This window comes from Erinaceus europaeus, chromosome 6 (assembly GCF_950295315.1).
Source record: "Erinaceus europaeus chromosome 6, mEriEur2.1, whole genome shotgun sequence".
NCBI classification, from domain to species: Eukaryota; Metazoa; Chordata; class Mammalia; order Eulipotyphla; family Erinaceidae; genus Erinaceus; species Erinaceus europaeus.
Window position 1 is genome coordinate 7,384,123 of NC_080167.1, and position 27,101 is coordinate 7,411,223.

At 50.1% G+C, this 27,101-nt stretch overlaps 1 protein-coding gene across 2 annotated transcripts in view; it reads right to left on the reverse strand.

Annotated features, from left to right (window-relative positions):
* Positions 1-27,101, reverse strand: part of SRRM4 (serine/arginine repetitive matrix 4) — a 168,173-nt gene that overhangs the window by 14,048 nt on the left and 127,024 nt on the right. For both annotated transcript variants that reach the window (XM_060193008.1, XM_007529319.3), the window contains exons 4-8: positions 24,640-24,711; positions 21,117-21,143; positions 18,127-18,177; positions 15,644-15,745; positions 12,544-12,697 (exon numbers count right to left, since the gene is read on the reverse strand). In XM_060193008.1, the coding sequence (XP_060048991.1) occupies positions 12,544-12,697; positions 15,644-15,745; positions 18,127-18,177; positions 21,117-21,143; positions 24,640-24,711 (406 nt within the window). The remainder of the gene's footprint in view (positions 1-12,543; positions 12,698-15,643; positions 15,746-18,126; positions 18,178-21,116; positions 21,144-24,639; positions 24,712-27,101) is intronic.

Genomic DNA, 27,101 nt, shown 5'->3' on the forward strand with positions numbered 1-27,101 from the left:
TTTTTTTTAATAATATAAAGTCAAGGTCACCAAATGACATCGGAGTTGTTTTCAACGAAAGGGGAAAAGAATGAGGGGAACAAAACAAAACAAAACAAAACAAAGGAAGTCAAATCATCTGACTGAAAACAAACGGGGGAAAAGCTCTCTGCAGACATATCTGTGCGTGTCTTTTAACCCCTGGAGAAGGTGGCTAAGGCTCTCGAGTGGCTTCTAATCAATTCTCTGGTGTCTTTGCGGATCACATCCACTTACCAAGCAAGAACTCCTCCTTTAGTAGGTAGGTAAGGTGTAAGAGAAAGGGAAGAGCGGGCATCGTGAGTCCATCATCAGAGTCGCAAATGACAAGAAAACACACACACCTTTCTGCACATCCTCACACCTGCCTCTGAGCTTTGTACTGGGGGCGGGGAAGGGCTTCAGTGTTCAGGGGTTCAGGTGAGGCATCCATTCTCTCTCTTTCTCTCTCTTTTTCATCAAGCCATCAATGCTGACCTTGCCTATGCCTGCTTTCATGCCCAAGTTGGATTAAAACAAAAACCAAAAACCAAAACCAAAACCAAACCAAACAAAACAAAAAAACCCCACAACACCCTGATTAGGCCAAAGAGGTTTCTCCTTTGTTATCTGTGTAGGAAGGAAGAGAGTCAAGCTGAGGGGGTGAGGAGTTGCTTGCAGCTAAGGGCTTTTGGGAGCAGCTTGGAGATGCGGCTTTTGCGTGGTGGTGGCTGGGAGTGGGAAGGGGTCCCCAGGATCCTGTGTAGGGCAGAGCTAGGGCAGATGAAGGGCTGACGGGGGGTGATGGCAAGCCACCTTGGGGAAGGCAGTGATGTGGAAGTGGAGACTTCCAAGGTCCTGAGGAAGTTCCAGTTTGAGTTGAGCAAACTTCCTTTGACTGGCCTCACCATCAGGAGCCCAGCTCCTCTCCCCTCTGAACCCCATACACCTTGGGCCTAAGGGAAGAGACTTTTACCGCCTTCACAGCAGTCAGCCAGGATGCTGAAGCACAGGGATCCCAGAACTGTGAGAAGGACAACGCTAACCCCACAGGTTCAGGCTGTCAATCCTAGGAGCCAGGGAGGGGCGGGGCTTCCTTTGCGGATTCTCCCAGGAGGCTTTGTGCACAGACAAGCTGATGCTCCAGCCTGATGGGTTTCCCTTTCCTGTGCTGGTGAATAGGAAACCACGGCTGCCCAGTGGCGTCTTCTAGCATGAGGCTTCTTTAAAAGGAATGGACAGGTTTGGTCTGGTCCTGTCCTCTCTTCCTGTCTGCGGTTTTTCCTGTCTGCCGCTGTTCTCCCTACTGTGGGAGTCCAGTGGGGCATATCTCCACCATCACTAGGTGCTAGGCCCCAGAGCCTGAGAGCTCAGGCTGGGGTCTGGTCTGGGGGTGGGGGTGGGGGGCTGGGATCTGGGACTCTGCCTGAGAGATGTCGGGTGTTTGGTGGCCAGGACAGGAAGAGAATGGTTCCTGTGATTCTGCTGAATTTTTCTCTCCCCAGGTACCTGATTCCAGCTTTGATTGTGAATTTCAAAGCCTCTGTCCTGGTGCTTTTTTTGGCTTCCCATGGGCAAGGACTCCCCAAGATTCTGCTTTGCCCACTTTCTCCACCCCAAACCCTGAGCTGACATGGATGCTGTTGTGATTGTCTCGACCTGGCCAAAGGGCATCCTCCACGTGCCATTCTGTGATTGGAACTGAGAACTTAATATGACATTGTGTTTCGCCATCATCACCGGCAAAAGTGACGATGGAGGTGCGGCAGAAACAATCTCATTGGATCGGTGCTAGTACTGCATAAAAATACTAACCTCTCCTATTCACTCAAAAGATCCATTTCTTTGGATGAATCAACATTGGCACGATGACAATGTTCTTTACAACCCAGCCCTGCCTACATCACAGATCCCGACTCTTCCACATGCCCCCACTGCGGCACTCACAGCCCACACCAGCTGACCAGAGGGCTGTTGAGTCTGCCATACACTTGCATTGTCTACCTCAGGCCATTGGCACATGCCACCTCCTGTACCTGGAATACTCCCCCTCCCATCCCCAGTACATGGGGGTTAAGTTTATTCATCCTCCTCCAAGCTACATAGTATCACCTCTTTCAACAGCCTTCTGTGATCTTGAGGGCCAGCACTGCACAACACACTTTACTTCATTCATTCCTTTGTTCATTCATGCCTCCATTCAGAAATGAGTGCCTTCTGAATACTGCAGCTCTGTTACTGGGGGTAGGGGGCATTTATTGTTTGTTCTGGTGCCTGTCTCTCCACCTGGGTGGGGTCTTGCTGAAGGCAGAGGCTGTGGCATGACTGGCTCAGTGTTGGACCCAAGTAGCTGCCAGTGCCTGGCACAGACCATATGCTCTGTAAGCCTGGGCCCATGCTAACTTGACTTGCTGTTAGGGGGCTGGGTGAGCAAGTTCTGCTGGGTTCCAACTGGATGGCTGCCAGCTTTGAGAGTTCCATAGCTTTTTATAGTTATTTAAAAATATATTTATTTATTTATTTATTCCCTTTTGTTGCCCTTGTTGTTTTACTGTTGTAGTTATTATTGTTATTGTTATTGATGTTGTCATTGTTGGATAGGACAGAGAGAAATGGAGAGAGGAGGGGAAGACAGAGAGGGGGAGAGAAAGATAGACACCTGCAGACCTGCTTCACCACCTGTGAAGCAACTCCCCTGCAGGTTTGGAGCCGGGGGCTCCAACCAGGATCCTTACACCGGTCCTTGCACTTTGCACCATGTACGCTTAACCCGCTGTGCTACTGCCCGACTCCTGCCCTTATAATGTTATTGTTGTTGTTATTGTTATTGATGTCATTGTTGTTGAATAGGACAGAGAGAGGCCCCTTCTGGATAAAGAACTAGAAAAAGACACTTCCCGTGTCCAATTTATCACTAGAAGAAAGACAGACAATCCCTCAGTCTGCTGGAGGGAGATGGGTTCCAGGAGAGAGAACACCAGAAGCCCCTGCTGCTTGAGTCCCTCATCTAAGATGGAGGGACATCTGCATCTGACCTCCCCACACCCCGTCTGCTTTAACTCCTCCCTGTGCTCTTCACACAGAGCCACACACTGCTCACGCTCTGTGTTGTTCCGCTGTGTGGTTCAGGGAATGGGGACAGGGAGAAGGCGCCACTGTGCTGGCGCAGACGTAACTGTGGTAGAACTCACCGCAGTGTGGACTTCCCAGCCCTTGACGGGGTCTCCCCTGACACTCCCTGTCTCCTCGTGTAGATGAGCAGCCTCTCAGAAGCCATCTGTGAAGAGCCCACCCACCACCCCCACTCAGAATCCCTCTTGTCCATCTGTGAGTGCTCTCCACCTCATGCTCACACAAGACACTCAATGGAGGTCCCCCCACCCCATAATGCCCAGTAACAGCACCCTCAGGGCTACTCAGGATCCCACTAAGACCTGGGACCCTCAGGCAAGGGTCCTCGTCTTGGGTCCCTCTCACCCTTTTCTCTTCCATTTCACTCACATCTTCACCATGGTTCACCTTTGGGGCATGGCATAGAAATCTAGCCTCTGCACAGATTGTGTTATCACCAAATGGAAGGTGCGACACCTCTCTTAGTATCCTACGTTCACTGAGAAGTTGATACAGGCAGCCCATGGCTTGTCTTTTATATTTTAGTTTAGCAAAGGACTTCTGTAGGGGAAGGCCCCTCTCTATGGGGGCAATGAGGTGGTGGAGAAACAGAGAGAGAGGAAGAGAGAGAGAGAGAGAGAGAGAGAGAGAGAGAGAGAGAGGAATGAAATGAACTATGTATCAGCAAACCTATCAAACCAGCCTGATCCCAGGACAAGAGGGAGGGAGCTAGGGGTATTCCTACCTCAAGTCCCCATCACCCTTGGGTTGAAGGCTGTACCCAGGAGATGTCAGCCCTCTTTTATGACCAGCCTGCCATGCAGCAGGGCAGAGTGACTTCTGGGGACCAGAGAATACAGTCGGAGCACTGGAAGTAGTGGCGTGTGTCTGCAGAGATGAGGGGTACACCCATCACCTAGGAAAGACTGACCAGACAATCTGTGTCTTGCTTCAGCTATCATTTCTTTAGCTCATGTGGTGCCTTTGACAATAACTGCCAACACTGTAGACCAGGGCAATATTATACTCCATCAATGATGGGTCCACCTTTCTGCTTGGGGATACACAGAGGGAGAGTAATTATCTGTGGACCATTTGGGGGATGGGCTGAGCTCTCTGGGGGTCACTGACACCTGCTACCGGCCTGCTCCCAGAGATCTTTTCTTTTCTTTTCTCTTCTTTTCCTTTCCTTTCCTTTACTCCTTCTTTCTTTCCTCTCTATCTTTAAAGTTACTTCTTTAAATTTTTTTTTATTATCCTTATTTATTGGCTAGAGCTAGCCAGAAATTGAGAGGGAAGGGAGAGATAGAAAGGAAGAGAGAGAGAGAGAGTCACCTGAAACACTGCTTAATCACTCACAAGTGGGGGACCAGGCATTGACTGGGTTCTTGCACATTGTCAACATTCTTGTACTCAGCCAGTTGTGCCACGCCTCTTTCTTTCTTCCTTTGTACTGGTGCTAGGGTTTGAACCTGGGACCTATGGTGCCTCAGGCATGAGAATCTGCAGAGCCAGTCAACCCATCAGCACACACCCACCTCCAGACCCCAGAGTCACACCCAACTCTTCCCTCTGCCTCTCTGCACTGTCCATCTCAAATGCCTGGTTTTTTTTAGGACAAAATGCTTTTTCACAAACTCAAGGTCATTGAGAGAAAGCTTCCAAGCATTTCCTCTTTACTGTCTTTGCTCCTTCCAGTGTGAAACTCCAAGCCACCCTCCAGTTCCCCAATACAAAGTAATTGCCCCACCCCCACCCCAGCTCTAGCTCCTAGTGGTTCTCTGGGATATGCTCTCTCTCTCTCTCTCTCTCTCTCTCTCTCTCTCTCCCCTCCAGGGAAGCTGGCACTGTTATTTATTGTTTTTGTTTCAAATCATTATTTAATCAAGAAGGGGGGGAAGGCAACCTCTCACTTACACTTCAAAATTTAATTTCAGCTGAATTCTGAGATCAAGAGGCAGCACAGCCTAATAGGTTACAAAAATACAATCAAGAAGAGAATTCCAATTAAACTGAACAAGTCCATTTACCCAGCTTCAAATGGCCCCATGGAGAGAGAGGGCTGTAAACTCCCCCCTCCCTGCCATCTGGGGTGGGGGCGGGGGCGGGGGCTGGAAATTCTCCTATGAGCCGAGAACCTAACTGAGTGGCAGAGATTTTAGCTAGAAAGTTCTGGTGATGCCTTTAAAAGAAGAGGGGAAAAAAAAGTCCTTTTGCTTCACTGAGACAGTAAGTTTATTTTCCTGGCTGCTGTTCATCTTCCTTTGCAAACTCATTAGGAAGACAGCAAAAGAATGGATTCATCGACCTGTTGGAAGTTGACTAGAGAGGAGGGGAGGGAGGTGGAGACAGACAGACAGACCTACTGGTTGGTGTGGGAAGATGACAAGGTCCTTTAAGGCCTGGGGCCACTATGGGGCTGTGCACAGCAGCCTTTAGACCCAGGGAGGTGCTCCACTCCTGTCCCTCTCTCCGCCAGGAGACTGAGGAGGACCAGCAGTTTCAGCCTTACCACACCCCCCTTTGCATTCTCTCCCCAATCCATGCCTCCTTAAATACCCGTCCAAGTTGGGCTAAAAGTATCATCTGGGAAGATGATATTAGAGTTGAGAATAGGACTAGAAAGATGGATTAAGGCAGAGAGTGGCTCCACATATGCAGAAAGTATAGAAATACCATTAACTATAAACCCCAGCCATCTGAGATAGGGCCCAAATCTATTCATATTTAGCACAAGAATGGGTTCCTGTTTATTCAACAATTTGTTATGCTTTATATTTCATCACCTTTCAGCCACCAAGTTGTGGATGCTACTATGATTCCACCCTGAGTTCCCTAGGCAGACAACCTCACCAATGTGTCCTGGAACCTCACCTCCCCAGAGCCCTACCCCACTAGGGAAAGACAGAAACAGGCTGGGGGTCTGGATCCACCTGCCAACATCCATGTCCAGCAGAGAAGCAATCACAGAAGCCAGACCTCCCACCTTCTGTGCCCCATAAAGAATTTCAGTCCACACTCCCAGAGGCATAAAGAATAACAAAGTTTCCAATGGAGGGGATGGGACACAGAACTCTCTAGTGGTGGGAACTGTGTGGAACCGTACCCCTATTATCTTTCAATCTTCTTAATCATTATTAAATCATTAATATATTTTACAGGAAATAATAGCAAAAGATTTTCCAAATTAAAAAAAAAAATTCCCTCCAAGGATCCAGTTAGACAGAAATTTCTATGAATCCAAGTGGAAATGAGAAACAGAAAACACTAAACTTCAGTGTTAAGGATTATTTTTTTCCATCCCACTAAATACATTTGATTGAAAGACACCTAGTTCCTTCTGAGGTCATGTCTGAGCCACCTCTTCTGTTGGCATGTGTCTCTTTGCCTGGCAGAGAATGTTGGTGTTCTTTTTCCTCTCCTTGCTTGGCAAGAGCAAAAGTGGAGCTGAGATGCTAGGCCACTTGAATTTAAAATAATGATAATAATAATAATAATACCTCCCACAAATGCCCGAATTTCATAGCAGCTGCCTTCTACATGCTCCTACTCCCTCTCTTAACAGCACTTGAGGGCAATGGGTGTTGAGTCTCCCTGCAAGGCTCAGAAAGGGGCTTCTGTAGAATGCACTAGAGCCTGGAAGAGACCTGGAGGCCAGGCCACCCAGCGTGCCACCCCCAGCCTCATTTCACAGCCCAAAGAGCAGCCTCACTCCACACCTTTCTCCCAGGACTGCTCTGATGCTCATGTGAGGTCTTGGGTCAGAAGCAACTTTCTGAGACCAGAGATAGTTCCCCCCAAATCAGGTTTAGTTTATCTAGAGTGAGTCTGAGCCATTAGAATGACACACAGGGACACTGAAGCCACTGGTCCCCAGCACCGGGCTCAGTTCCTCACACAGAACAGAAGCTCCTTGAGGGAAGGGACCCTGGCACAGGGCCTGGCACACAGGAGGTCCTTCATGTATTTTTGAACAGATGAGTGGGCACCTTCACTCTCCCCATCCTGAAACGGTGACCTTGTGCTGCTTAGCGATGGGAACAGAGCCCTGTGTTAGCAGGCAACCCCTTTATCCTGTAAGCCTCACCAAGTGTCACCAGGCCAGCTGGATGTCAGAGCTTGCTATAGACTGAGGCTAGTGACACGACCTACCGGGGCCACTGTCATGGATCTCTGAGGACACATTCAGAGGACTCCGAGGCCCAGAGATGTGAAAGGACAGGAGGGAGGTGACATGCCACTAAGCACTTGGACTCAGAGCTCAGACCTTCTGGACTAGATTGTAACTTTTCAGTTTGATAGCTGCCTTTCTGCATCTGCTAAGGCTGTATGTAGCCTCCTAGCTGTGAAAGCAGGATGGCCGTGGAAGCCCCCTGAAGGGCTCTAAGAAGTTATACCTACAGAACCAGGCATGTGGCTGCAGGCCTCCCATCCCACACATAGAAGGTACTCAGGGAGCACTGCTCTGGCTACCCAAGTGTCCACAGGGAGACAAGACGGCCGCCGCTTGAGGGTCCAGAACTTCTCCAAAGCCCGCGTCTTTATCATCAGTCTCCACAGCCTCCTCTTGCTAACATGACCTGCCATGTCTCTCCTCCTCTTCCTTTTTTAAATTGCCATTGGGATTACTGCTGGAGCTCCATGCTATACTACGAATCCACCATTCCTGGTGGTCCCTTTTTCTCTTTTTATTTTATTTGATAAGACAGAGAGAAATAATAGAGAGGGAAGGGGGGAGTTAGAGAAAGAGGGATACTGGCAGACCTGCTTCACTGCTCAAGACACTTCCTCCCTGCAGGTGGGGAATGGGGACTCAAACCCGGGTCCTTGCACAAAGTCAAGTGTGCGCTCCACTGGGCGTGCCTCTGCCCTGCCCTGCCCCTCCCCTGCCGCCTTCTCTATGAACCCCTAGTTCTGGGCAGGTTTATATCAGCTCAGGATTAGTGGCGACTGCTGACTTGGGTAGGAGACAGAAGGAAGCCAGATAGCTTCAGAACTATCAGTCTCCTTCCAGAGTCTTTTAGATTCTCTCTCCACTTGGGGTTAACTTGACAGAGAACTTCACATCACACCAGAAGAAAGAGCTAGACTACTTTATGGTCTTCTCCCATTGTCACCCTGGCTAGGAGTGTCAGCTTCCAAGGCTCAAGCCATGACCAATGCCAACTCCCCTTCCTCCCAATGGGCTCACCTGCCCAAGTCATTGCACCTCTCGGAACCTCATCTTCCCACTTGCAAAATGGTGATAATAATCACACCTGCTGCAGAGAACTATTTTGTCGATCAGAGGAGAGTTTAAAAATAATAATACAATGGAAAATGACAGTGCCTAGTATAAAATGCCATGACCCCTTCCCCTTACTCATGAGCCATTTCAGTCTGGTGAACTTCTACTCATCCTTCAAAGCCCAGCTCAAATGCCCCCCTCATTTTAAGGCCTTCTCAGACAACACTGCTTCTGGTTCTTTCCTGTTGTAGGCATCTCCTATCCACCAGGAGGCAGCTGACCTTGGCATTAAAGGCCTGTCTGGTGTTAGGCTCTGGCTGCTGGACTGGGTGCAGACATAGAAGGTATGAGGGAGGAAGGCTGAGCTGACTTGGGGGGTGGGAGGGTGTTAAAAGGGTTGACTTTATTATTTTTTTTTTGCCTCCAGGGTTATTGCTGGGGCTCAGTGCCTGCACTATGAATCCACTGCACCTGGAGGGTATTTTTTCTCCTTTTGTTGCCCTTGTTGTTTACTGTTGTTATTATTATTGTTGTTATTATTTCTGTCATTGCTGTTGGATAGGACAGAGAGAAATTGAGAGAGGAGGGAGAGACAGACAGGGAGAGAAAGACAGACACCAGAAGACCTGCTTCGTTGCCTGTGAAGCGACTCCCCTGCAGGTGGGGAGCCGGGGGCTCGAACCAGGATCCTTACACCAGTCCTTGTGCTTTGTGCCATGTGCACTTAACCCGCTGTGCTACCACCTGGCCCCTGGGTTTGACTATTTTAACATCTGTAGGAAGTGCTAGAACTCACCTGTTCCAGCTCAGACTAATCTCAGCATTCCTCTCACTGGATCACAGAGGTCTGGTGACTCAGTTCTGTTCACCTCGATGCCTTGAACTGAGCCAGTGGTGTGCAAACAGGGACCATGAGTGAGGTTTGGGAGGTCCCCCTCCACTTCCCCCAGGGACCCTCTGTTTGGGTTTAGGCAGACAAGAGGAACTTAGACCATCTCTCTCTCACCTACCAAGGCTTCAATAAGCAGCATCTCCAAATCTGCATATTCACTTGTACAAATATGCCCCCCCATGCCCTGTCTGTCCTTGGCTCTCCCAAGAGCTGCATGGTGAGAAGCCTGCAGAGGAGATGACAGGAAACCTGGCAGAGAAGAACCTTCATGCTGGGGCCCCGTCCCTCCTCAGAGCTTTCTGCTTGCCCAGAATCTGGTCTTTGGCTCAGCCTCACTGCCTGCCATCCTGCCGCCTCACCACCGCATCTTCCTGAGACTAGCTGTGTCTCAGCCTTTACAAGGTTCACTTCATCCGCCTCCCTCCCAAGGAAGCGCTGGCCGCTTTTTTTTTTTTCTTGTTCACTGGATTCTGACGGTCACCCAGCATGCCCCACGAACACTGCTAGCCTGTGGTGACTGTCTGAACAGGCGAGACCATGCAGAGGACTTGGCTGTTCTTCCTCTCTTGGGGCTAAGACTCTTGGGAACTTTTGGGTCCCATCCTGTCATTTCTTTTTATCTTTGCAGGAGAGACGAGAAAGGGAATAATAGTATGCAGGGCCCCCAGAGGACCCAAGGTGGGGAAAGGGAGCCCCTCGAAGTCAGGCAACTGGAAGTGGGTTGGAGCTCCCCATTTGGACTGCAGCCACCATCTAGGCTGGGATGGAACGCACGTGGGGGGAAGCAGTGGCTATGGCGCCAGTCGGACTCATCCAGCAACTCACCTGAGCCGGGAACTATGTGTCCACGGCCGAGGACACTGCATTTGACTGCCTGCCGGTCCACTCAGCAGAGGCACAAGTCACATAGCATCAGACACTCGCCCTGGAGAGTCTCGAATGTTTACTTAGGCCAGGCCATTTAATCCTCAGGTCACCCCTCTTGCAAGGCAGGGCTTGTTATTATTACTTCTTGTTTTCCACATTTGGAGGAGACAGAAGCACAGAGAATTTGCTCAACGTGAACCACGTGGCACAGCTGGAAAGTGCAGGACCAGCTTCCGGAATGACGCCACCACAATACCCGCGGATAGTAATGGACTTTGGCCCAGCCCCAACAGCTCTCCCTTTCACTTCCATTCTAACAGCAAAGCTTTTGGAGAAGCTTTAGGGTCTGCATTTGACTTAGACTAGATGAACAAACCTTGGCTTAAAAAGGTGTAGCTCCCGCTTCCCAATTGCAGGCGGGATGCTTCCAAAGCGTTAAGGCAGGACCATAGGTGTCTGTCTTCTCTATCTCTCTATCTCTCTATCCTCTTTCAATTTCTCTCTGTCCCCTCTAATAAAATAAATAAACAAGCTCTTTAAAAAAAAAGGTTTAACTAGCTACGCTGAACACTGGTTTGACATAGAATCACAATCCTATGTTTTTAACAACTCCAACTTGCCATAGTCTATAGAAGTCATTTCTTTTTTATGAGCCTTGGTTTCCCTTTTTGGGCTCACCCGTGAGTAAGGTAGGTGAGATTTTAATGCCTTCCGCAGAAAGTCCAGATGAGCTGTCAGCTCTCTGTCAGGAGCATGGCTACAGAGGATGCTTCAGATGTTCAAGAACTGACAGTCAGCCTAGTGTGGGATAACTATATACTTTCCCCCCACAACACCTCATTTTCCACAGCTGCTGGACAGACATGACCTACTCTCCCTCTCAGGCAGGTGAGAAGGTATAAGGCAGTCGTTCCAATGCCACCGTCCCTTGGGGTACCCATGTGGGCTGTCACAAGTACCAAATCTAGGGGGATCCAGCTTAAGAAAACTCTTCCATGTCTCCATGTTCATATTATCCACTGCATTTCTACCTTCTCCACAATTTCCCCCAGAAGATGAGTGAGAAAGTCTTTCCCATTTTCCAGTGGAAGAAACAGAGGTGAAGAAGATACGCGCCAATCAAGTCGAAACTAAGAGCCAAGCCTCTCAACACTGTCATTCGAAGGACACATGGGAAGAGGAAGTAAAGGTGGACATTTCTCATCTGTAAACACGAAGCAACCACAGCACTCTCTGCTAAGAAGGGGTTCTGAGAGAGTTGTGCGTGGCTACAGCCAGGCAGAGGACCGGGGCAAAATTAGACCTTGGTGATCCAGGTACCTTGACAAAGAAAGAAGTTCTCAGAATGCACTGCATGCAGTGACTACGGTGTCAACCATGGCCAGCTACTGGTTTCTGCATATTCTCTTCCCTGTGTTTTGCTCAAGCACCTTCACTCCCACCCTGTCCTTCCTTTCTGCAGCTCTCTGGGAATTCTCAGCTGCAGGTGTAGCTGGAGAAGACAGAACCCCCCCCCCCCCCCCGCGCCAGCTGCCCAGGGCAAGCCTCACTCTGCTGCACCAACATTACATTTCCTCCTGTTTGTCTACTTGTTGTCTGACTGCCTGGTAAAGGCTTTCACAGCCTCTGTGCTACTGGCTATTTCCAACAACTTCGAGTTGGGGTTTTCAAGATTACCAAGGAGACTACAAGTTCAAAGAGGTCACCGATCCAAATCCACTCAGCTAAGAAGTTGTGATGGACTCCAATCAGACCCCATGGCAGGAAACTCAAACTTCTCTCCAGCCTCTTCTAGTCTTTCTTACTGACCCAAGGGAGGGCTCAGTGCATGATCTTACCCAATGCCAAGTTGTACATCGGTTCTTTCTTGCTTTGCTGTGTGACTTTATATCAGATCTTAATCTCTCTGAGCCTTGGTTTTCCTGTCCTGTCTATAGAAGGGCCCATTTAGAGCAGCTGCCCCCTTGACTCTCTGACACCTATGTGGACACACAGGTCAATTGCTCTGACTCTTTAAAAGAAACACTCCATACAAATACAAAGTTGTGGTGATACAAGTGAAATTGAATCCCAGATACTAATCAGGGCTGTCCAGGATGAAGCCTCTGTTATGTCAAAGACCATCCCTCCCCAAGAAGCCTCTTCCGGTGTCTCACACGTGCATGCCTGAAGATGTCACTCTGAAAACCAGTATGTATTTTTCAAAACCCTCTCTCACTCCATCAAAGCCTGGGTACTTAGCTTTGCCCCCCTCAGTCCCACCCACCTCCCAGCTGAGTGCTGTCAAAGGCTTGTGACTGACACTTGGTCAGTAGACGTGAGATCTGAGACCACGGGAGCTTGGCCCAAGGCTGGGTGTAATGAATGGTGTGCTGCCCTGAGCTGGTGCCTCCATCTCCCCCCAGTGCTGTGGTCAGGACAGGCAGAGGAGGCTGCACGGAATACTTACTACACTCCTGGCCGACAGGAGGCTGAGCTGGAGGGGCTGGCTGGGTGGGCGGCTGGACCGGGCTTTGGGGCTGGCCTTGTAGAGGGTCTTGGAGCAGCGGCCAGAGTGTCTTCGGCGGGACTTCCGCCTCTCCTCAGGGGAACGGCCGCGGTGCCTGGGGGGCAGCGGGGAGAGGCCTGAGGGTCTTTTATGGGCACAGAGGTGGTCAGGGACTGATCTGACCTCTGGATGATAGGGTGTGTTTGTGTGCGTGCTGTATGAACTACACTGGCATCCAGTCCACCCAGCCATCAACCCATTCATTATCCATGTGCTCATTCACCCATCCGTCCACTTATGCACCTTCCACTCATGTAACTGTCCATGCTTTCATTTACACACATACCTAGACATCCATCCTTCTACTCACCCACCCATGTGTTCACTCGTTCATGAATGCATCTATATATGCTTCCATCTGTCCACCCACCCATCTATCAGCATATGCCCATCATCCATCCATCCATCCATCCATCCATCCATCCATCCATCCACCTTTCTATGCATTCACCTGTCCATCCATCCATCCATCCATCCATCCATCCATCCATCCATCCATCCATCCATGCATCCATCCATGCATCCATCCATCCATCCATGGATCTGTCTAGGCATTCATCTGTCCATCTGTCTGTCCATCCTTCCTTTCTTCCATCCTCTCACTTATCCACCCAATTCATGCCTATCCTCATTCTCCCTGCACCCATCCACCAGCCCATCCATCCATGCGTCCTTTCATCATGCCTTTGTCCATGCACCTAGCCAGCCACCCTTCAGCTCACACACCTAGCATGTATGTATGCACCCATTCATTCACCCACCTGCGAATGCATCTGTACCTGCTCCTGTCTTTCCACCCACCCATTCATCAGCCTGTACCCATCCACACACCCATCCATCCATCCATCCATGCACTTTTGTTCATTTTTTCATTTTCTCTTTGGACAAATGTTTCTTCATGTGCCTCATGTTTTTTTCAAGTATGTGGGTGCAGCTCTGAAGACAGAGGTCTCCACCCTGATTTAGTCTTCCTCCTGTGTGATTGTCTGTCTGTCTGTAATGTGTGACACAGTGTGTCTGTCTGTGTGTACTCATCTTTGCTTCCACGTGTCTGCAGTCATAATGGGCCTCTGAGTTGAGTGTCTCTGTGGATGTGACCTTACCATCTGGGAAACAGAAACATCCCATTGATAATCACCCAATGTTTTTTTGGACAAAAAAGGCTGACAGTAATGACAAAGATGTCTTTGGCAAGCTTCAGAAGATCCATCTGCCCTTCTACACTGGAATCCCAATGAATCTCTGAGCTTTTAGAAAGGGCACATTGGCCCCTGCAAAGCGGCCCATTAACTCAGCGTCACAGTAGCAAAAATCCAGATGAAAGTTAAAGAGCAACTGATGGATTTTTTCAAAGCACATAGATGCATTTCTTATGGGGCTTCCCCAGTCTTCCCTACAAAGTCAAATGATAGACAGGATGGATATGATGTCCCCATTTTGCAGGTGGGGCAGCTGAGGCTCAGAGACATTGAAGAACTGGCTGGAGGTCACACAGCTGGTGAGAGGCAGGGCAGGGCAGGGCAGGGGCAGGGCAGAGGCAGGAGCAGGGAAGGGCAGGGCAGGGCAGGGCAGGGCAGGGCAGGGCAGGGCAGGGCCAGGGCAGGGCAGGGCCAGGGCAGGGCAGGGCAGAGCAGGGCAGGGGCAGGGCAGGGAAGGGCATGACAGGGGCAGGGAAGGGCAGGGCATGGCAGGGGCAGGGAAGGGCAGGGTAGAGCAGGGCAGGGCATGGGCATGGCAGGGACATGGCAGGGGCAGGGCAGGGCAGGGCAGAGGCAGGGGCAGGGCAAGGGGCAGAGCATGGTAGGGTGAGGGGCAGGGCAGGGGCAGGGCAGAGGGGCAGGGCAGGGTCAGGGCGGAGGCAGGGCAGAGGCAGGGCAGGACAGAGGCAGGGCAGGGGCAGGGGCAGGGGCAGGGCAGAGGCAGGGCAGGGCAGGGGCAGTGTTTCCTTCCCTGGATGAGCTGATGCTTTTGTTTCTTTCTTTGGAAACGACCCTTTTGGCCCCTTGATTTACTTTTCTACCAAAACTGAGTCCTTAGGGCCAGTTCTCATGCTGCTCCAAGCTTGCTGGAGGTGGGTGGCGGAGAGGGAGATGCTGAGGCACCTGCTCCTCCTGGGTCTTGGCTGCAACCTCCCTGGGCTGGACGCAGAGGACTCAGGCTGGTCACTTGCCTTGAGCGGCTGCCCAGCTCTGCCAGTCACTGCAGCCCTGTGCAGATCCCAGATGGTGTGGACAACGTGCCAAGGGGCGAGATACATGAGAAAGAGGAGCCTCTGGCATCTGGGAGCCAACCAGACCTTTCACTCACATTCCCCCTCCACAAACTGCTCATTCCTCCTTCTCTTTCTCCTCCGCCTCCTTTCTCCTCTTCCTCCTCCTTCTCTTCTTCCTCCTTTTTCTCTTTCTCCTCTTCCTCCTCCTCTTTCTCCTCTTCCTCCTCTTCCTCCTTTTTCTCCCCTTCCTCCTCCTCTTTCTCTTTCTCCTCCTCCTTCTCTTTCTCCTCCTCCTCTTCATCTTGGTAGAATTCTCTCCCCCTGCTCACATGGAATCAATCCACATATCAGCCCGGTCAGGGCCCAGGTCAGCAGAAACCTGAGTTGGCCGGCCCTCAGAATGTGTAGCTTGGTGCTGTGTCACCTACCCTCAGTTGCCTAGCCTCTCTGAGCTCCTAGCAACCATTTACTCCTCAGATTCAAGGTGAATCCTGCCACTCATGAACTTGAAAGTCCCTTAACCTCTCTGGCCCTCAGTTTCCTTCTTTGTACAAGGTGGGGTGATAAGACAAACTGCTTCCCAAGATTCTGGAGAGGCCCATGAAGGGGACAAAGGCAGGGTGCTGTGTGTCAGCATGGAACAGTTAGTACTTAAGAGGCAATGGGTCCCGTTGTCCCTGGGGAAGAAGCCATGACAGCTGTGGAGTGCCAGCCAGGGAGTCCCCTGTGCTGGGAGTGTCCCCCACACCTGTGAAGGGCACAGGGACCTGTCTGGGGCAGAGGGCTCACCTGCTTTCCCAGCTGGAGGAGCGGGATTCAGAGCTCTGGGACCTGGAGGGACAGCGGTGGTGGTGGCTGTGGCGGTGGGACTTCCGGGGCCGACCTCTAGACCTTGGGAGGAGGAGAAGGAGCAAGTCAGAGGAAGAGGCAGAGAGACTGTGGTGGGTGACACTCACTTGCTTCCCGGCACCACTGCTCCCCCCCACCCAAAGTCAAACCCACCCGTGTCTCCCTGCTTTCAATCTGCATGTGCTAGGTCTTTAACTATCTACACTGGATAGAAGAGAGAGAGAGAGAGAAAAAGGGTCCCCAGGAGGAGGCAGCCTAGGAGACAGGAGCCTCCCATGCTGCTCAGAGCAGATCTGATGGGAATGTCATGTCTCCCTCACCCAAAAACCGAGCCTCAACTTCAGACAGTGTCACCAGCCTATGGGGACCTGGGATATGACAAGGTCTCAGAAAGCACCAAGGGAAGGACTCGGGTCAGAGGGAGGAGTGGTGCGGCTCCCAGAAGCTTGGTGTTTTGCTTTTCAAGGGAATGAAGAAATGTGTGTGTGTATGTGTGTGTGTGTGTGTGTGTGTGTGTGTGTATGTGTGTGTGTCAAAGATTTCTCTTAGATGGAAGTTCACTTAAAAAGGAAGACATGATTTGAAGGGCAAAGCAAACACATTTGCAGTATAAATTAGGCCTCCGGGCTGCCAATTTGTAATCTCAGACCTGGAAAATTTAGTCTGGGCTCTTAACACGGAGCCAAAACCCCATGTTCAGAGCTCATGTTCAGAGTTATTTCTATAACACCCAAAAGAAAAACAAAACACCAAATGTGACCACTGCTCCCACCAGTGATGGCGTGATTACAGGCCGGCTCACTTCCCTGCACGTCATCGTAGTGGCTCAGAGGCATCAAGAGCAGATGCTCTCTCCTCTGCATGGCAGAGGACATGCAGAGGAGAGAGCGTCAATGGTTCTGGGGGTGAGCCAGGGAATCAGGGGGAGTTTAAGGTGATTCTATCTATGTTGGGGTCTCCTGGAGGGCAGCTGGTGTAAAGGAGACTGATTTTTGGAGTCACTCAGCCCAGCATCAATGCCCCCTCTGAGGGGATCCTGCTTTTTCTGCTCTCCCCACCCCTGTCTTAGAATTGGTCAGCTCAGCGATTTCCAGGTGCTTGCAGCTCTTGGCACCAGGAGGCAGCCTGTGGTAGAGGGTTCCCATCTCAGGGAGCTTCTACCCAGCACTCTGGGGTGGGGGCCTGTTGGAGGGAGGGGTCACAGGTCTTGGCTCTGTGGCACTGCAGTCCCTGGATGAGCCAGCTGAGGTGGCTCTTCCTGAGCTAATGTGAAACCCAGCTGCTTCCTCCTGGAACATCCCCCAGGTCCAATTGTTCTCTTTTGCACTGACCTTGGTGGAAAGACCCTTTGAGGCAGCTAGATCCCCCCCACCACCCCGACCCCAGTCTCCCTCCCCCCCCTCTCCGCCCCTTCCCAGCTGCAGACTGACTGCCTTTCATCCTACTGCCTTTCATCCTCACTTGAGAAGCTTCTTGGCGGGAGCTAAAATATTAGTTGATTGGAAAACACAGGCACTAACATTTGCAGGGTAGAAAGTAGGTGGGCTGTAACCAGATTTACTTTTAATTTGGCTGGGAACTGAACTCCGCAGGCAGTGCCGGCTGATTTGAATTTCTACTACCAGCTATAAACCGTGAACCAGCCGGCCCCGAAACCAGTGAGGGGGCTTCCTCCGTGCTGTGCACGCGCACACATGCACACACAAGCACGCACACATGCACGCGCATGCACTCCAGCGGCTGGGACACGCACGCACACTTGTGCTTGCACCCCAGCAGCTGTGACGCACGTGCGCACACATGCACGTGCACGCACACACGTGCACGCACCTCAGCAGCTGGGACGCACATGCACACACACGCACACACACGTGCACACATAAGCTCAACCTCCTCACCCACCACCCACCAGTGCACACACAAAACACACAAACGTACACAGGTAAGACCCATCCCGCCCCCAAGGTACACACAATGCACACAGAGGAACAAGCAGTGCACACGCAGGGTGCGAAGAATTCATACTCAGAGACACCTGTGGACACTTGGTCAAGTTCCTGCTCAAGAAAGCACGAACCTGCGTGATGCATTCATATGACACGCACGCGTGTTCCCCCCCCCCCAGTGCATTCATTGTCTGCAGGTGGAAACAGCCACGGACACTGGCAATGTGCACATCACACACACACACAGCACACACAAGCACACACCCAGCGCAGGCAGAAGTCACGAAGGACGGGTGCAGGGGGCGGGGCACACATGCACACCCAGTGCACAGGCAAACCCAGGAGTCCCGCCTTCCCTGCTCCTTGCCCCCTTGGTCCTCTGGTGCCTGGTCTGGAAGGTCTCAAGCTCTGGCTGTTAAGATGCCAGGTCCCCACCTCCCTCCACTGCAGAGAATCTTCTAGATGGTCTCTACTTACTGTTTTTTGTGTCTCTTCTCTTCCTTCCGTTTGCTTTTGGGGCTAGAGGAACTAAACAAGAAACGGCCACTTAACCAAAGTCGCAAATGTACGAGGTAAATGCCAACAGCCCCTCTGGAAACATGCAACCAACCAGCACTTCACAGGGGCAAGATTGCTAGCGAGATGCTGAGCCAGGGGTGGGGGTGAGGGGCAGAGAGGGGAGAATGCCTGCCCAGCAGGGGCGAGGCTCTGGGTTGCATTGCTGGCGCCACACCAGAGGTACCAAGACAAAACGAGCAGAACTGCATGGACGGTGGAGTGAGGACTTCCTCCCTCTCTCCTCACTCTGTCTTTCTCATCGAGAGTCATTCTGGCTGACACACAGGGGCCCCTTGGCCCAGGCATCCTGGGACAGAGCTGGGTCAGCTTCCAGAACTGGACAAGGGCTGCTGGGCTTCTCTCCAGCAGGTCCAGCTAGAGACACAGTCCCACGTATGTAGGCTGAGCATAGAATGTGGCCCAGGCTGACGGCAGCCCTGGAGTCTCATGAAATTGGCAGCAATGGGTGGTCTATGAGGACCACCTGATAGTATCCTGAGGGTCTGTTTCAGGGCAGACAGGCAGCTCACAGCTTTGTGTCAACCCTCTCGTTCTATATCCCCAGTGCTGATGGGTAGAGGCACAGCTGAATAAGCCCTTGATCAGTAGCTGTAAAAATTGAGTCCTAGAAGCCAGATGGTAGCACACCTGGTTGAGCACACATGTTAAAGTGCCAAAGGACCCAGGTTCGAGTCCCTGGTCCCCATCTGCAGGGGGAAAGCTTCATGAATGGTGAAGCAGGGCTGCAGGTGTCTCTGTCTCTCTCCCTCTGTATCTTACCTTCCCCTCTCAATTTCTGGCTGTCTCTATCCAATAAATAAATAAAGCTAATATAAAAAATTTTAAACAAGAAAATATTTTTTACAAAATTGAGTTCTAATCATCTTCCCAGATAATACCTCGGGTCCACCCACATGTTAGCTGTCAGGTTCAGGCAAAAACTAGTAAAGTCATGGGTCCCTTTGAATATACCTAAAATAGACCTACTAGCTTTTTCCAAAATGGGGACCCCAAATATCATCTGCAATATTCTTGCCTTTAGGTTCCTGACTATTTAATTTTTTTTTCCTGCTTTATATGCTACCATGATTCCAACCTGACTTCCCGGGGAAGATGACCCACCAATGTGTCTGGGAGCCCCGCCTCCCCAGACCCCTGCCCCATTAGGGAAAGAGAGAGACAGGCTGGGAGTATAGATTGACCTGCCAATGCCCATGTTCAGTGGGGAAGCAATTACAGAAGTCAGACCTCCCATCTTCTGTACCCCATAATGGTCTTGGGTCCATGCTCCCAGAGGGATAAAGGTAGGGAAGCTATCAAGGGAAGGGACTCGATATGGAGCTCTGGGGTTGGGCATTATGTGGAAATGTACCCCTCTTTTCCTATGGTCTTGTATTTCCATTTTATAAAAAAATTTTAAAAAAAGTCGAGTCTTAGGTGGGGGCTGAGAAACCTATCCAGGACCCCCAGAGATGAGCTAAGAGGTGGACCCTCATTACTGGCCCCCAAAACTCCTCCTTCCTGATCCACTTATGACCGGAGAATGGAAATGACCAGGCGGACCGTCAGCTGAAGTTTCATGAGGGGTTGCCAATTCTGGAACTGGAAACCTGTGACCAGAGAAGATGCACATCTGCTTTGTTTTATTCCTTTTTTTTAAATAATAGAACTGGGGAGAATGGACAGACAGGCATCAGAGTGGGAGCACAGTTTGGTTCTTGAAGCTGGAGTGACACCGTGCTCCCAGAAGGCCACTAAGGGTGCTACCGGTGCAGATCCTGAGACAGGAGGGTTAGTCTCACCTCCCTCCTTACACTTTTTCCCTTCTTCTTCTTCTTTTTTTTTTTTTTTTTTTGGACACCTGTGTAATTGCACTGCTCTGGGACTGCTTTTCCATTCATGGGCAGAGATAGGGAGAGGCTTCACAGCACTAAAGCTTCCTCTGGGCCCTTGACACTCCCATGTGGTACTGAGACTTGAACCTGGATCATGGGCACAGCAGGGCACACATCTTAACTGGTGAGCTAGCTCTGCAGCCCTGAAAATACACCCTGAGCTTAGCCTGGCCAGCAGAGGAGGTGGGAGGAGAACTCTGCAGACTCACACCTGCTGGCTCACCAAGTGAGCACAAGGGCTCCTCTCCCTGCCAGCGGCTCCTGACGTGGCCATGGTCATTTAAGAAGACACTGCCAGGGGGGCTGGGTGGTGGTGCCCCTGCTTGAGCGCACATGTTACAATGCTCAAGGACCCAGTTCTGAGTCCCTGGTCCCCACCTGCAGGAGGAAAGCTATGCAAGTGGTGAAGCAGGGCTGCAGGTGTCTCTCTGTCTCTCTCCTTCTCTATCACCCCCTTCCTTCTCAGTTTCTGGCTGTCTCTATCCAATAAATAAATAAAGAGAATAAATAACATATTTTTAAATCACTGTCAGGCATCCCCGCCCACTCTGTCAGATTTGGGTTTGCATCTGGGCTCTGTCACCTCCCAACAGACCTATCACGGCTCCTGCCTGAGCCTCAGTTTCTCTATCAGTAAAATGGAGGCAGAATCCTCTGTACAGAGCTGTCACAGGGACCCAGAGGGTCAGACGGCATATCTGCTACTGGTTGGGCACTGTCTCTTGGCCAGGGCTCCGGAAGATTCCCACGGGTGGGGAACCAAGGTGTCCAAGCCTGTTGGGGGAGGGGAGGAGAAGGGGCACTGATGGAACAAGGCTACAGAGACAGCTGATGAAAGCCAGAGACTGAATGGGAATCCATCCTGAGCCTTTATTCGGGGGGAACCGTAGGCTCAGGAAAATGGAGAGGACACAGAGACCTGTCTCAAGGACACCAGACTGCCTGGTCACTGGGGGTGAGTTTGGGGGTGGGGAGGAACCATAACCCAACACCCAGAGATGCCAAGATCCTTACCTGTGCCTTCTCTTCTTGGAGAACGACCTTTGCAAATAAAAGGGAAGAGTGAGAGGGAGGGAGAGAAGAAGGATAGAGACAGAGAGGGGGAGGAAGGCAGAGAGGAGCAACAAGGGGTGGGAGAAGGAAGGGGGGAGGAGAGAGGGGAGGGGAGGAAATAAATGCAGGTGAGTGTGAAGCTCTTTCTTGGGGTGCACTGTGCTGAGGTCAGGACACCCAACCCTCTCTGGGATGTCCAGGAGTGGAAGCACATAAGGGAGGCTTGGTCTTGCCTGTGCAGCTTCAAGGTCAAAGCCTGCCCTGCTTCTGTCCTCGCCCAGAACTGTGAGCAAGCCAGTCCAGGAAAGGGGTGCATGAGGGGCTGCCCGGGAAGGTCCTCTGTCCTTTGCCTGGCCACCCCGCCTGTCTTCTCCTTTCCTTCTCTCTAGCTGTGGTCTTGGAGTCAAACTGATCTGCTGCCTACTGCCACTGAAAGTCAACTTTGGTTGCACCCACTTTGCAAAGTTTCCTTGCTGTTCAGGAGGCAGGAGCATCTTGGATCAGCCTCCCAGCCTTGAAGAGGGCCAAGGGGAGTCAGTCTGCTCTTACTCAGCAGAGGAGGGAGCACAGAGAGCTGGATTCTGGGGACAGTGACACCTCCCAGCCTCCTCAAAACAGCCTCCTCTGTTACAACAAATTCTATACTAGGTCTGGACTCTGCTTGATTATTTAGAGAGACAAGGTGAGCAGGAACTAGGTGGAGTCGCCAATGGGTGTCTTTTTGTCCCCCAACTTCGGGTTTAGTATGGGAACTGTTCCTTTGCAAGATAGTTCATGTAGGCTGAACTCCTGGAGTGACTGTCCATCTCAAGTCACCCTCTCCCTCACTCCTCATGCCTCAGACCATGCCTTCTCACTAAGGATCTGAGCATAAGGTACTCTTATTTTGTGTAGAGCATGAGTTACTCCATTTTGTAGAACATACATTACTCTGCTCTGTGTAAAGCATAAGTTACTCCATTTTGTGTAGAGCGTAAGTTACTCCTTTGAGTGCACAGTATGAGTTACTCCATTTTGTGTAGAGCATAAGTTACTCCATTTTGTATAGAGCATAAGTTACTCCATTTTGTAGAACATACATTACTCTGCTCTGTGTAAAGCATAAGTTACTCCATTTTGTATAGAGCATAAGTTACTCCATTTTGTATAGAGCATAAGTTACTCTGTTTTGTGTAGAGCATGAATTACTCCATTTTGTGTAGAACATATGTTATCTGTTTTGTATAGAGCATAAGTTACTCCATTTTGTATAGAGTGCGAGTTATTCCATTTTGTGTAGAGCATAAGTCACTCCATTTTCTGTAGAGCACAAGTTACTCCATTTTGTGTAGAGCACAGGCACTCCTTTTTGAAAAAATGTCCCTGTGAATGTTTGGAAGTGATCTTAATATTTTCTTGACAGCTTACTAATAAATTCACTCCCAAGCATTCACAAGGGCAAGTTTTCAGAATGGAGTAACTCACACTCTACAAGGGGCCAGATTTCCCAGTCAACCTCAGCATGGACGACTGCCTTGTCTGGGTGTCTGGACTGAGCTCACATTGTGCTAGTCTCCACTGCTTCAGCCAGTTAGCTGATTCTCTCCCTCACACACCATCTCATTCTCCTGCCCCAGCCCTGTGAGGTGTTATCACAGTTGCCTGACAGAGAAGTCAGTTAAGCTGCCCCTGGACACACAGCTCTGCCTGTGTCAGACCTGGGAGCTCCACCCAGATGCCATTATCTCCTCTGGTCACCTTCCTGCTGGCTAGTGTTTCCTGTATGCTCCCTCAAAACCTGGGGAGCTCTGGAGCGTTGCCTCACTATAGCACAGACCTCCATGTGCTTTGAGGATTGCTTCCTCAGGGGAATGTGACCAATCAGGGACAGAGCCAGGGTTCTGGCCTGTCTCTTCAGCCCAGCAGCCTCACTCATGACTCATAAATCATAACAGATATTCAACATAGAGATGCGAAAAGTGGTTTTGTTTTTGGTTTTTTTTCCTGCCACCAGCATTATTACTGGGACTCAGTGCCAGCCTTACAAGTCCACAGCTCTGGGCAGTCATTTTTTTCCTTTTTATTATTATTATTATTGGATAGGGCAGAGACTAATTGAGAGAGGAGGGGGAGGTAGAAAGGAAAAGAGAAATACAGGCACCTGCAGACCTGCTTCACCATTTGTGAAGCGTCCTTTCTACAGATGGGGAGTGGGGGCTCGAACCCAGAACCTTGAGCAGTAGTAATGTGTGTGCATAACTGGGTGTACCACTGTCTGGCCCCTGTAATTTTTTAAGTCCCCAAAGTCTTGTTAATCAATGGAAGAAAAAAATCCAATCCCAATAATTTGCCACCTCCTCACTTCAAAATAAATAAACAAACTATCAGGGGCTTGGAGATAGCTAACCTGGTCAACCATGTGCCTTACAATGCAGGATGTCCCATATTTGAGCCCCAGCACCATATGGGAACACCACAACACTGGGGGAAGCTCCACAATGGTGGAGCAGTGCTGTGGTATCTTTCTCTCTCTTTACTCTTCCTCTTTCTATGCGTCTCTCTCCATTTTTCTCTGACACTTCCAATTTGAAATAAAAACACTGGCCCAGGCACCATGGAAGGTCCCATGTACAGAAATATATACAAATAAATAAAAGTAGACAGATAGCATTGCTGGCCACCAGTGGGAAAACCAGCTCAGGGGAGACAAAGCTGCTTTTAGGGAAGAACTGGAAAGACTGATGTTAACATTGCAAACTGTCCCCCCATGACACATCCACCAGGCCCCAGAGTCAGAGGTTCCCGGCCTCTGGTGTCCATCCCTGCAGCTTCTTACACGAACCTCTGTGCAAATGTGAGTGTGTGCGTGTGCGTGTGTGTGTGTGGATGCGGGTGCCGAGTGGGTGTCTTCTGGAGCCAGGCCCATAATAGCCCTTGGCTGCTTGTCATTGGGTGGCCACGCCTGGCAGCCATGTTTACAGCAGGCACCCACCTGCCAGGACATGGCTGGAAGGAGCAGGGAGGTTGGCACTGGGCAACAGAGTGAGGAGTTAGACGGAGCGTCTGTGACTGGGCCTGCACTCTGCAAAATGGGAAGGGGGACATCGCAGTCCCCTACATGGACGAGGGGACCTCATGTCCTTCTCGGGTTCCCTCAGCTCTCTGCTCCTTGGTCCTGGCCCCTCCCCGGGGGGCCTGACTCATCCCTGAGGCCCCACCCCCACCCCCTTATAAGCAATGACCCTCTCCTGGTCTCAGTGAGCACTCATGGGCCTCTAGTACATGCAACACTAGGAATTAAACTTGAGACTTCGTGCTTGAGGGCCCAGCACCACCTCCCGAGTCATGCAGCTGGGGTTCTACACTGTATCAGACACATTGCTGAGATTTCCCCATCAGCAAGAGGTCAAACTTCCTAGTGGCCTTTGGGGTTACCCACTGTCCCCCCGCCTCCCCCCGGCCCCCACACTCCTAGTCACCGCTGCTTGCAGAAGAGAGATGCTACCTGCGTCTCTTCTGTTTCTTGGACCCTTTCTTCTTCTTTTTCTTGACAGGCGATGGGCTGTAGGACGGGGACCTGTTGGTGGAGAGGCAGTTTCAGAGGAAGGTTTTCTCTCCTTCCCTTGAATTTTCTACCCAATCTTTTTATTTAAACATGTTATGATGGTATCAAGTTGTCGTAAAAGTCACGATGCATTTTTGCATAGGAACACATGAGAAAAACACACCATGGCTTTTCTGACAAATCAATAGTTGTGATAAATTATCAGACGATCCAATTTATTTTTTACTTTTACAATAATTTTAATGACTGGTGGGGGATGTGGCAAACCAGAGAAGCTTTCTGATGAGAGCACGGCTGGCTGCTTCTCAGATCGGCCTTGGGTCTCTTGTGAGAGAGCAGATCTGGCCTTTCAGAGCATCTGCCTCTCCAACAGAAGTGTCTAGATTCCAGAGGAAATCTCCCGGTTTATAAATGTTGGCTACCCATTAAAAAAAAGACAAAACAGGTGGACGGTAGCACAGCGGGTTAAGCGCAGGTGGTGCAACGTGCAAGGACCAGCGTAAGGATCCCGGTTGGAGCCCCTGGCTTCCCACCTGCAGGGGCGTCGCTTCACAGACAGTAAAGCAGGTCTGCAGGTGTCTTTCTCTCCCCCTGTCTGTCTTCCCCTCCTCTCTCCATTATCTCTGTCCTATCCAACAATGGTGACATCGGTAATAACAATAATAACTACAACAATAAAACAAGGGTAACAAAAAGGAAATAGATAAATATTAAAAAAACTTTTAAAAAAAGACAAAACAAATATTCTGCAGGCCAAACAAAATGTATCTGCAGGAGAAATTAAAACAGGGTGGAGTATAATCAGTTTCTTAAGGGATCATAGCATCTGGCTCCAAATGGATGGATGGACAGGAGGACGGATGGATGGATGGGTGGATGGGTAGGCATGTTAGTGAATTCCCACGTGTGAGTTCTTTCTTTAAATTATAAGGCTCTCGGGCCAGGTGGTGCTGCACCCAGCAAAGTGTATATGTTACCAAACAAGAGGACCCAGGCTCAAGTCCCCGGCCCCCAATTGCAGGGGTCGGGGGAAGCTTCACAAGCTGTGAAGTAGGTCTGCAGGTGTCTCTCTTTCTATCTCCCCTTTCCTTCTTGATTTCTCTTAGTTTTTATCCACTAAATAGATAACTTTAAAAATTTATTTGACTTACTCTCAAAGCATGGGCCTCAAAGCACTTGCACCAGCTTTAGTTATCACCCTACTATGACTGGACCTTGTTTATTTATTTTTATTTTATTTTATCTTAATTTTTCAGAACATTTTTATTACTCCAATAAAAATCCCACTTATTACCTCTTGAGCTCTCCAGTCCCCATCCATCCCTAAGCAACAGTCTCTTTAAAATTTTTTTTATTATCTTTACTTATTTATTAAATAGATACAGACAAAAATTGAGAGGAAGGGGTGATAATGAGAAATATAGAGTGGTCTGGGAGATGGTGTAGTGGATAAAACACTGAATTCTCAACCACGAAGTCCCGAGTTCAGTCCCTGGCAGCACATGTAACAGAGTGATATCTGGTTCTTTCTCTGTCTCCTCATGAATAAATAAATCTCATGAATAAATAAATAAATTCCTATAAAAATGAGAAAGAGAGACACCTGCAGCACTATTTCACCACTTGAAAAGCTTTCCCCCTGCAGGTGGGGACCAGGGGCTTGAACTCAGGTCCTTGTGCACTCAGTCAGGTGTGCCACCATCCGGCCCCCTAATCAAGTCTCTATGAATTTTTCTACTCTAGGCATATAAACAAGATCTCAAATGATATAAGGTTTTCAAGGTTTATTCATGTTGTGACATATACCAGTTTATTTTTTTCCCCACCAGGATTATTGTTGGGACTTAGTGACAGAAACGGAGGAGAGAGAGAGAGAGACAGTGAGCAGGAGAAATACCAGCAGAGGGCTTCACTGCTCATGAAGCATCTCCCTGTGGTTGTGGACAGGGGCTTGAGCCTGGATCTTTGCGCATGGTGAAGTCTACACTCTGTCTGGTGAGCAACTACCTGGCCAACCCAAACCTCATCTGCTCTGTTCTTACCTTTTGTTTCCTGATTAGTAAACAATTTGTTCTGCTTTAGATCTTAATGCTTTTTCAGCCACCAAGCTGCAGATGATACACAATGCCAACCTGACTTCCCTGGGCAGACGAGTTCACCAATGTGTCCTGGAACCCCACTTCCCCAGAGCTTTGTCCCACTAGGGAAAGACAGAAACAGGCTGGGGGTATGGATCGACCTGTCAACACCCATGTCCAATGAAGAAGCAATTACAGAAGCCAGGACTCCCACCTCCTGCACCCCATAATGATCCTGGTTCCATACTCCCAGAGAGATAAAGAATAGGGAAGCTTCCAATGGAGAACTCTGGTGGTGGGAATTGTAGTCCTCTTATCCAACGG